The sequence below is a fragment of the Girardinichthys multiradiatus genome, chromosome 3 (genome assembly GCF_021462225.1).
Source record: "Girardinichthys multiradiatus isolate DD_20200921_A chromosome 3, DD_fGirMul_XY1, whole genome shotgun sequence".
In the NCBI taxonomy this organism is placed as follows: domain Eukaryota; kingdom Metazoa; phylum Chordata; class Actinopteri; order Cyprinodontiformes; family Goodeidae; genus Girardinichthys; species Girardinichthys multiradiatus.
The window spans coordinates 40,214,005-40,226,020 of NC_061796.1; the positions used below are offsets into that span (position 1 = coordinate 40,214,005).

At 38.9% G+C, this 12,016-nt stretch overlaps 1 protein-coding gene across 3 annotated transcripts in view; it reads right to left on the reverse strand.

The window, feature by feature from the left end:
• Nucleotides 1-5,731: 5,731 nt before the first annotated feature.
• The window catches only part of LOC124865681 (thrombospondin type-1 domain-containing protein 7A), a 305,007-nt gene continuing 298,722 nt past the window's right edge, over nt 5,732-12,016 (reverse strand). For all 3 annotated transcript variants that reach the window (XM_047360998.1, XM_047360996.1, XM_047360997.1), the window contains one exon: nt 5,732-7,502. In XM_047360998.1, the coding sequence (XP_047216954.1) occupies nt 7,453-7,502 (50 nt within the window). In that variant the 3' untranslated portion in view covers nt 5,732-7,452. The remainder of the gene's footprint in view (nt 7,503-12,016) is intronic.

Sequence of the window (12,016 nt, forward strand, 5' to 3'; positions counted from 1 at the left end):
GGAAAAAACTGCATTAAGGATATATCTAGTGATTTAATGTTGTTTAGGTTGCTTTTGAACTGATAGGTGGAGGCAAGAGAGGCTTCTAAATTATTAAAGTGAGTGTGGATAAGACTCTAAAATCATTAGACCCAGCAGAACAACCCGATAACATCTTGTGTTCCCTATCCAAGGAAGTGCCTTCTTTTAATCTCCATCTGCTGGAGTGCAGCACAGGTTATCTCTTTAAAAGGAGTATTCTTTAAACTTATACTCCTTCAAAGCCCCCACACTCTCAAAGTAATGTTATGTACAATCACAAGAAGGAGAAAACCAACTTATTCACCTCTTAAAACTGTAAATTGTTTCTCAAATTATGAAGCCATTTGCAATAATTCCTCTCATTTTTCATTTCAAAATTCGACACTTTTCCAGACTCAAAAGTTTATTTTCATTCAGTAGTTTATACAGGGGTTGGACAATGAAACTGAAACACCTGTCATTTTAGTGTGGGAGGTTTCATGGCTAAATTGGACCAGCCTGGTAGCCAGTCTTCATTGATTGCACATTGCACCAGTAAGAGGAGAGTGTGAAGGTTCAATTAGCAGGGTAAGAGCACAGTTTTGCTCAAAATATTGAAATGCACACAACATTATGGGTGACATACCAGAGTTCAAAAGAGGACAAACTGTTGGTGCACGTCTTGCTGGCGCATCTGTGACCAAGACAGCAAGTATTTGTGATGTATCAAGAGCCACGGTATCCATGATAATGTCAGTATACCACCAAGAAGGACGAACCACATCCAACACGAATAACTGTGGATGCAAGAGGAAGCTGTCTGAAAGGGCTGTTCGGGTGCTAACCCGGATTGTATCCAAAAAACATAAAACCACGGCTGCCCAAATCACGGAAGAATTAAATGTGCAACCAGAACTGTCCATCGGGAGCTCCACAGGGTCAATATACACGGCCGGGCTGCTATAGCCAAACCTTTGGTCACTCATGCCAATGCCGAACGTCGGTTTCAATGGTGCAAGGAGCACAAATCTTGGGCTGTGGACAATGTGAAACATGTATTGTTCTCTGATGAGTCCACCTTTACTGTTTTCCCCACATCTGGGAGAGTTACGGTGTGGAGAAGCCCCAAAGAAGCGTACCACCCAGACTGTTGCATGCCAAGAGTGAAGCATGGGGGTGGATCAGTGATGGTTTGGGCTGCCATATCATGGCATTGCCTTGGCCCAATACTTGTGCTAGATGGGTGCGTCACTGCCAAGGACTACCGAACCATTCTTGAGGACCATGGGCATCCAATGGTTCAAACATTGTATCCTGAAGGCGGTACCATGTATCAGGATGACAATGCACCAATACACACAGCAAGACTGGTGAAAGATTGGTTTGATGAACATGAAGGTGAAGTTGAACATCTCCCATGGCCTGCACAGTCACCAGATCTAAATATTATTGAGCCACTTTGGGGTGTTTTGGAGGAGCGAGTCAGGAAACGTTTTCCTCCACCAGTATCACGTAGTGACCTGGCCACTATCCTGCAAGAAGAATGGCTTAAAATCCCTCTGACCACTGTACAGGACTTGTATATGTCATTCCCAAGACGAATTGACGCTGTATTGGCCGCAAAAGGAGACCCTACACCATACTAATAAATTATTGTGGGTCAGGCCAATATCATGCAGTTTTTTGGAACAAAATGCCATGATTGATGTTATCAAAGTCCCTTGAAACGCCAATAAAGAGGCCGACACATTAATTCTCAGTGAGTTTACAATGTCATTAATTACCTGCAATGGCTGCAGTAACTATACTGTGCTCCTTTCTAAAACCAGACTGATGACTTGAAAGAATATTGTGGGAATAAAAATAATTCTAAAGTTGGCCGTTTACCAACAGTTCCAAAACTGATAGCTCTATTTCACTGCTTTTATTGCCATCTGGACTAACCCAGACCAGCTCCATTTTAAAATGTGTAACTTTTGTCTTTCTGAACTACACTGGAATATCCTTTTATAACTTTGTGAAACATTTCTTTTTAGACAGACCCAGTTCAAGTAGCAGCATGGTACAGCTTTACTCGCTTTTCAAGCTCTTCTAATATTAATGGTTATGTGGAACCTTTACTATTTTTAGTAACTGGTTTGTTAGGTATTATTTAGTCAACTCAGAGGCAAGAACGATACAGTAAATTTTACTTGCAAGGGTAGCTCACTTTGCAGTGCAGACTACAAAGTGTTGGCACCCCTCTTTCTTTATTTATACATGCTGGTTCACACACAGTTCAACAAACATTCAGGGTGTGTGTGTATGTGGGGTCAGACAGGTTAGGTTTCATGTGTCTTGATTTTAAACAGAGAGGGAGTGAGGACTTGGTAATCATAACTCACTCGCCTCCCACATATCCCTTTCTTTGGCATGTAGGAGGGAAAAGCATTAGAGCAGACATGAGTGATAAACACTACAAAAGTTTTCAAACCCTAACAGGTTGGATGCGAGAAAACAGAAGACTGTCATTGATTGGGTAGAGGGCATAGTCACTGCATAAATATTATAACCAATTTCTGCAACAATTAAGTTGTTGTAGGCTGGGCTTATTGTGTACAGGTCCTTCTCAAAATATTAGCATATTGTGATAAAGTTAATTATTTTCCATAATGTAATGATGAAAATTTAACATTCATATATTTTAGATTCATTGCACACTAACTGAAATATTTCAGGTCTTTTATTGTCTTAATACAGATAATTTTGGCATACAGCTCATGAAAACCCAAAATTCCTATCTCACAAAATTAGCATATTTCATCCGACCAATAAAAGAAAAGTGTTTTTAATACAAAAAACGTCAACCTTTAAATAATCATGTACAGTTATGCACTCAATACTTGGTCGGGAATCCTTTGGCAGAAATGACTGCTTCAATGCGGCGTGGCATGGAGGCAATCAGCCTGTGGCACCGCTGAGGTCTTATGGAGGCCCAGGATGCTTCGATAGCGGCCTTTAGCTCATCCAGAGTGTTGGGTCTTGAGTCTCTCAGCGTTCTCTTCACAATATCCCACAGATTCTCTATGGGGTTCAGGTCAGGAGAGTTGGCAGGCCAATTGAGCACAGTGATACCATGGTCAGTAAACCATTTACCAGTGGTTTTGGCACTGTGAGCAGGTGCCAGGTCGTGCTGAAAAATGAAATCTTCATCTCCATAAAGCTTTTCAGCAGATGGAAGCATGAAGTGCTCCAAAATCTCCTGATAGCTAGCTGCATTGACCCTGCCCTTGATAAAACACAGTGGACCAACACCAGCAGCTGACACGGCACCCCAGACCATCACTGACTGTGGGTACTTGACACTGGACTTCTGGCATTTTGGCATTTCCTTCTCCCCAGTCTTCCTCCAGACTCTGGCACCTTGATTTCCGAATGACATGCAGAATTTGCTTTCATCCGAAAAAAGTACTTTGGACCACTGAGCAACAGTCCAGTGCTGCTTCTCTGTAGCCCAGGTCAGGCGCTTCTGCCGCTGTTTCTGGTTCAAAAGTGGCTTGACCTGGGGAATGCGGCACCTGTAGCCCATTTCCTGCACACGCCTGTGCACGGTGGCTCTGGATGTTTCTACTCCAGACTCAGTCCACTGCTTCCGCAGGTCCCCCAAGGTCTGGAATCGGCCCTTCTCCACAATCTTCCTCAGGGTCCAGTCACCTCTTCTTGTTGTGCAGCGTTTTCTGCCACACTTTTTCCTTCCCACAGACTTCCCACTGAGGTGCCTTGATACAGCACTCTGGGAACAGCCTATTCGTGCAGAAATTTCTTTCTGTGTCTTACTCTCTTGCTTGAGGGTGTCAATAGAGGCCTTCTGGACAGCAGTCAGGTCGGCAGTCTTACCCATGATTGGGGTTTTGAATGATGAACCAGGCTGGGAGTTTTAAAGGCCTCAGGAATCTTTTGCAGGTGTTTAGAGTTAACTCGTTGATTCAGATGATTAGGTTCATAGCTCGTTTAGAGACCCTTTTAATGATATGCTAATTTTGTGAGATAGGAATTTTGGGTTTTCATGAGCTGTATGCCAAAATCATCCGTATTAAGACAATAAAAGACCTGAAATATTTCAGTTAGTGTGCAATGAATCTAAAATATATGAATGTTAAATTTTCATCATTACATTATGGAAAATAATGAACTTTATCACAATATGCTAATATTTTGAGAAGGACCTGTATATGACCGCTACCGCAAGTTAGCATTAGGTAGCTTATCCTCACACGTACCCTTCAGTTTGATACCGGTGCATGGCTTCCCTCTCTCTCCTGTGCTTATTCAGTGTTTTGTCTTGCTGTCGCAGCCTTCTCTGGCTCTCTTGTTTAACAACAGCCATGTTTTTTATTTTTTTCCATTTCTGATATATACAGGGAAATCTCGCTGAGACACGGGCCCCAATTTAAAGAGAGCAACCTTCTTTGAAGAGTGTCATTTCAATATAAATCAATGTAAAAGCTGCTGTTGTTGTCATTAAGCATTATTAGATTTTTGTTCAGTAGAAAATTGAATAGAAGAAAAAGTTAAAAACTATTTGCATTGTCCATTTTTTTTTCCCATACTGATCCCAACCTGGTGAATTTTCAAATAAGCAGTCATAGACAATCACACTACCACTTCTATGTTTGACTGTCAGGGTTGTAGCCATACTGTTTTTTTTTTTTTTACTGACATTTCTAATTTGATACGAATTCCATGAAAAATATTTTTGATAATATTATTTCTGAACCATCTTTCTTTCTGATATAGATCAGAAAAATCTTAACATCACAATGTTTTTGATTGTCTGGAAAACTTATTGGTACTCAACTCTGCAAAGAGAAAAATAACTTGAAAAGCGAAACACTGTAGGTGTAATATCCTTTTGTGCTTCTGCTAATTGTAAATCATAACTAGAGTCGGAAGTTTAGGATGCCAAGGTTTCTGGCTGACTTTTGTCAGCTTTAAAGTTAAAAAACTGTTTGAAGACACACAGCTCTTTACTTCTTGAATATACACCATTTATTTTTGTAATGTGAAATATGTATAAAGGTTTCTAAAAGTGCTAAAAGGACTTTGCAAGACAGACTTGGACAAAAAATATTTAAACATTAAAATATAATGTAATTGTAATATTGCTGAAGCTCATGGCACCCCTTCTACAAATATACAATTTATCCTGAAGCATATAGAATTTGTAGTTTTTTCTCCATTAACTGTATCATGTATAGAGTTTGTTGCACAACCTTTACAGGCTTAAGGAGGGTTTTATGTAAATGGTAATTGAACAGCCTCAGAAAAGGATCTTAAGGCATATTTTCAGCTATATGAAACAGACCCATTTATTTCTGATAGTTTGGTTTTTTTTTTTTAGGCTGATGCAGATATTTAAAAACAGGTGCTTGTCTCCAGCAGTTAATGGGCGGGTGGCGGGATACACACTGGACATGCCTCCTGTCTATCACAGGGCTAAACAGCACGTACAGAGTCATACCTAAGGACAGTTTAGAAAGACAAAGGAGCATAAGTCATGTTTTAGGACTGTGGGAGGAAGCCAGAGAGAACCAGAGTCTTTGATTTATAGAATTCAGCATTAATAGTTTTCCTTTCGCTGCTGGGCGGTGACACCTAGTGGCTTTCTGGGGTTGTAAATTCTGCTCTTCACCTTTTTAATAAACCTTTTGAAACAGATGCATTTAAAAAAAAATGACTCCATCACAATATGTTTGTGTTTACAACCGTGTCCGCATTTATTTTCAGTAATTCTTTCCATGTATGAACAACCTGTACAAAACAACCAATTCGTTGTCTTTTCTTTTTTCTTCCCCCTCTGTTTGAATTTTTTATCTTCTTAGTCACAACATACAACAATCAGCAATATCATACACCCACTTTGCAATATTCAAACTAACATTTTCTGTGCAATACAAAATAAATTTACACATACTCTTAATTTTTTTTCTCCAAAAAATAAAAAAGTCATTATTTACAAATTTCACGAAAAAAGTAAACATTCTTCACACCAGTTAGTTTTTACACTTAACTCAGAGGCATATTCTTATTAACATTTTGTATAATTCATTTTTACAGTTTTTTTTATATATTTCATCTCCATGTATTGAGACTGGAACATTAGAGCATCTATAATATTGTTACTACATGAGAAAGTTATATAAACTGGTTTGCCTAGATGATTAGCCTTTTTTGTCTACTTGTATTGTAGTGGATAATATTTGTCCAATCAAATATTAAGAGCAGTTCTTTTATTACCAGTAAGGCAGAATGATGTTTGGATGACATGAATGGCTTCAGTTTCTCTCTTTTATAGTTGCTGAACAAGTTCAGTCTCTCCAGGATGTGTTTTAGTTCAGGTAAACGGTAAGAAAATTTATTGTAGAACGGGTGATTTATCAAAAAGCAATCCACCAGCTGATTTCGGACTTGCATCTGGGCAAAAATGAAGTGATAACACCAGACGAAATCTACAAACCACAAAAATGTACTTTACTACAACCAAAAACTCTGCTGCAAGAAAATTAAATCTATACAGATATTTACTCGTGGATCACACCCGTTTTCCTTGAGTGTGACAGAGTTCTCGTGTTGCGGCCATTTCCCTCGTTGCAATCGACCTTCCTCTGCTGGGTGGTTCTGTTTGTGAAAGAGGCAGTGTTTTATGGCAATAGAAGGTAGAAGTCACATGTGCATATCATGCTGCACTAATATAGTGCAATGTAGCGCCTGAAACAAAGCAAGGGTGGAGGCCGGCAGGCAGCGGTGTCCGCCAGTGAGGGATTGCAGGCTGCTGCTCAATCAGCAGTACACGGATCAGTTTATCCCACAAACACAGGCCTGTGTGCCTCTGAATCAAGCAGAAATAAAGGAGAAGAAATGCCTCCCTTTTGTTTAAGATTTGAGTCAAAACCCAGCTGAGGATTGAGGGGAAAAGGAATCCAAACCTTTTGATGGAGATTTTCCTCTCCCCTGCGGTTACTTTTTTTGGCAACATACAAACCGTCAGAGCGTCCAAAGCCTCCAGCTACTCAGTGTTTTCAGGGACAAGCAGAAAAGTGCGGGGGTGAAAGAGTTGGAGCTTGTGCTGCCATGTGTAGACAAACCAGGAGAGATAAGAGACTCTTCTGCACCTCAGCCTTTCCTGAATCTCAATAATAAGGGACACATCAGGGGGAAAAAAACGGCATTTTATTTAACAATCTGGAGGTCATGAAGGTTCTGGTTAAGGAAAATAAAAACAAGTCAATGAAGCTCGATTTAAAATGGTTAACCCAACAGTGTCTTTGCTAAGAGGATTTCTTCTCTCTGGTGTCTCCATTCACGCTGCAAACATTCATGTCCCTCACTGTCATGGCGCAATGAAGGGGTCTCTGTGACAGGTGAAGGAGCTCTACATGTCTGTGTCCCCGTCGTAGGCGAGTGTTAGAGGTTTTAGCCGGTTGTTCTGCTGCCTCTGTCTCTGAGGTCTTTTTGGCTTTTTGCTGCAACATAAAAGATTGAAACAGGAGTTAGAAAGAGATGCTTAAACCCACTAACAATCTGGATCAGGAGGGTGGTACAAGCTGTGAGAAAATGTGTCAAGCAAATGAAGATGGAAATAGAACCCAAAGTGACAAAGTAACTGCTGGAAAGCTCATTTCAAAAATTTAAATCTTGAACTCACTTGCCTTGCAGATTTAATTAGTACAGATGCAGAGTATTGTATTTTTACACAAACAAATATGCAACCATAGAGCCTGACTCTCAGTCGAATTAAGATGTTTTCCACCTTATTTATGAAAATGTATATCAAATCCTAAAATTGGTCATGTCACACTTGACCTCTTGCTTGGCTAATGACAATTTTTCATGTTAAGGGACTTATTGACTGCCTGATGACATGCCAGTGATATTGTGCATCTCTACTAATTACCAGTTGGTCATATAAATTTGGCTAGTAAAAATAAACAGGACTTGTTAATATATAATTGCTATAGCTGTGCTGCCAACTTTCCTAAACCTTAAGATAAGTTCAATTTGTGACATTTGAGACTGATAGATGACTAATCAGGAAAAAACATATTATGATTATTTTTGAGTATTTAAATCAGGATATTTTAAACAAATTTCCATTGAGGTTTGAAAAACCTTGTATTTTTTGCACTTGAACGAAAATATTTCCTGATACGTTCTTGTTGAATCTTCAAATGTACCATAATATATAAAAACTAAACTTTGAACACGCAATTTAGTGCCCTTTAACAATCACTTTAAAAAAATTTTAAGAAATACCACAACCAATATTATACAAGACCAAGTAGTTTTGCTCAAATTTCATTGCAACTACTGAAAGATGCTGCAGATTTATTTAAATTGAGGCAAACGCACTCCATAGAGTCCACTTTCTGTAACAATTTCTTGTTGATCATTCCACGGTTTAACAGATTAGTTGTATTGCTGAGTCGTCGAGAAACGACAGAGTAGCAAATCTTGCACATCGTGTATTTGATTTTTGTTTCCACACAAATGGACCGACTCAATCTTTGTTTGCCAATTGCTTCCGCCGTCGGTTACTGGTCATTTCACCTTGTTGCCATTTTGTTCCTTTGCAGTTTTGGTTGTTGCATTCCCGACGTTTTCCAGGTACAACATAGTCCTGTCTACCGCGGGATGTTTTGGACTGACGATGCTCCTCTGCTCCTTTTTCTGCTGTCTTTTACACAACCACATTAACCATGTGGGTTTCTTCAAGCAGGAGATGTTACAAAATAAGAGCCTATTTGCAGGGCGAAATGTGTCAAAATTAATCTAAACTGAATTATAAATTAATTCCACAGTGCTAGTATGCGGTGCCTTAAAGTAGGCATGAGAGAACATTTGGAAAGAATATTTTCCTTGTAGAAAGAGTGCTTGCTGCATACTATTGGTTAAAGTTGTTGGAGAGGTTGTTCAAAGAGAAAGAAGTGGCTGACAGGCCTCAGAAGAATAACATGGATCTCTACAAAAGCATTAAAAGGTATTAAGTTAATTTGCATGCAAAACCTGCAGACATGCTACATCTGCTCCTTTTGCCTCTTGGGAAAGAAAGACCTTTAGAGGAGGAGGTAAAGACATGATTTCTACCATTTATCTTAGCTGTCAGCTCTGCAGGAGTCATGTCTCAGAGTAATATGGTGTAAAATTATCCTCCAAAGAGCCATTTGGAATGAAAAAGGATAATATTTAGTTGTCCTCATCATTAGATTTCTGTTACTTGAACTCTTTATTCCTAGAAACTAAAACCTATAAGCTTTCTAAACTTTTCTCTCAGCTTCCCGCAAAGCAATGCGATTCTTATGTGGGTACTGGGAAGATTCTAGAAGAAAACAATGGAAATGTATGGCAACATTTTAAATGATTTCCCCCAGACCAGCAAATGTCTCTTTGGACCTTCCACAATGGCTCCTAATTAATTTGTCCAAAATGAACCAACTAATGTTTTTAATAGTGGTTGCATTCAATTTTCACAACAGAATGACACTAAAAATTCCTTATATATATTTTTTGTGATTCTTTTACATTAAGTTTGAAAATGTGGGCTTTGTTTTACATTGTCTTCCACAAATATAATATAGAAGAAACTGTTTTCATTCTCATTTAGAAAATCTAAAAATAGGAATAATTTGGTGGTTCTTAAAAAAAAACATTTGTGGATCTAAACAGGTTTTATTTAGCTGGACTGAGGGCAAAAATTGCTTTTTGGGTGGTAAGAGAGCATACCCGTGTCCTAGACTGGTTGTTTTCTTTGACCAATTTTTATATAAACTTTTAAGAGAACAGCCAATATTTTTACTAAGGTGAAATTAATATCAAATAATAAGGGATTACCGCTTCTCAATTTAAAAAAACTAAAGCTAATGAACGTAGATGTTTCTTGAAATTATATTACTGCCTTGACAGGAAATGAGTGGTAAGGTGCAATCCTTCATTTGGCCACACGGGGGTAGTGTGACATCGTGCTTCACTGTAGATTTAGATTGCATAGGTGGCAGATTTAAACATACAGGCTGATATTAGTAACTGTCGGCTCGTTTTTCTGGGTCTGCTGTTCAATCTGGGGTCTGTAAAACAGGGTTAAAGTCAACACTAGGAAAGTGAACATAAATAGCTTAAATAATGATTTCTATTGGGGATACCACAAGGCAGTTACAACGAGACAGTCGCTTCACATCCTTCCATATTCACTGAAAAGAGCTTCAGCGTTTCCAAAGGGATACTTTGCTCTGAGCTGAAGGGCTGCAAGAATCTCATGCTGTTCTTTGCTTAAATATACCAAATCTTTTTAAAAGTCTGATCACAATTTTCTCATCCATGACACTGTTTATAAAAAGGTACTAAAATGCATCCTTCAGTTACATACTGTACAGCTTTAAACCTGTGCTCACACCTTAGATCTCAGTTTTCCACTTAATAATGTAGCTAAACAAGCGATATAGAAGTAAAAGAGAATAAAATTAACTGTGACAACACAAAGCTTAGTGTTGGCTGAAGGAAGGTGATGATTTTGACCAGTAAAACATCCATGACTCTTTGGCAGCTGTCTTCTACAAACCCTGACTGTAAACATATAAGCTGAAAGTGGAAGAATTGCTGCAGATAATTTGATTATTTAGTGACCTGTTCATCCATAGACTGGTATTATCCCAACCAAATGTATATTATCTTCAGGTATTCAAGTTATGAGTAGAATCTAGACAAAAAAAATGTATCTACTGAAAAGCTCGTTGATTAATTTAAATTAGCTGGAAGCTGAACCTGATTTCAACAAGATGTCCACATAATGCTGTTTGCTTCAGGCATACAATATTTCCTTTAGTGTGACTGAATTTGAACCATAAAACAAATATGGATTTAAAGTGTCCCCAAACATCTGTTATTAATGTCCTGAGAGCATTTTCCTCTACATTTAATTCTACCTACTGAAGTTTTCAAGCAGGACTATTTAAGGTGGTTCTGGCGCAAATTGCTGTCAAATAACATTAATTGTGTTTTCAATTGAGTTCTACAATATATTAAAATCATCAGAAGGCTGTTTAGTTCAAAGTGTGATGAATTAATGCTGTGCAGGCCAGTAATATTTTGGGCTGTTGGATGGACTGATTGCGATAAGGAAGTGTAAAGAAAATAATGATTAATTGGAACTGGTATCAACAGATTCAACTATAGAAATGCACGTGAATGTTTTCTTAATATTGTGCAGATCATAAATAGAACAAAAAACTGTTTTAATAACTATTTTGTATATAACGTTATCCAGGTCAGAACAGAATTTGTTGAAGCTACTAATGTTAAATCATGAAATGTGTTTTGAAGAATATGTAATAATATACACTGCTCAAAAAAATAAAGGGAAACTTAAACAACACAATATAACTCCAAGTAAATCTAACTTCTGTGAAATCAAACTGTCCACTTAGGAAGCAACACTGATTGACGATCAATTTCACAGCTGTTGTGCAAATGGAAAAGACAACAGGGGGAAATATTTGGCAATTAGCAAAACACACTCAATAAAGGAGTGGTTCTGCAGGTGAGGACCACAGACCACTTCTCAGTACCTATGCTTTCTGGGTGGTGTTTTGGTCACTTTTGAATGTTGGTCATGCTTTCACACCCGTGGTAGCATGAGACGGACTCTACAACCCACACAAGTGGCTCAGGTAGTGCAGCTCATCCAGGATGGCACATCAATGCGAGCTGTGGCAAGAAGGTTTGCTGTGTCTGTCAGTGTAGTGTCCAGAGCCTGGAGGCGCTACCAGGAGACAGGCCAGTACACCAGGAGATGTGGAGGAGGCCGTAGGAGGGCAACAACCCAGCAGCTGGACCGCTACCTCTGCCTTTGTGCAAGGAGGAACAGGAGGAGCACTGCCAGAGTCCTGCAAAATGACCTCCAGCAGGCCACAAATGTGCATGTGTCTGCACAAACAGTTAGAAACCGACTCCATGGGGATGGTATGAGGGCCCGACGTCCACAAAT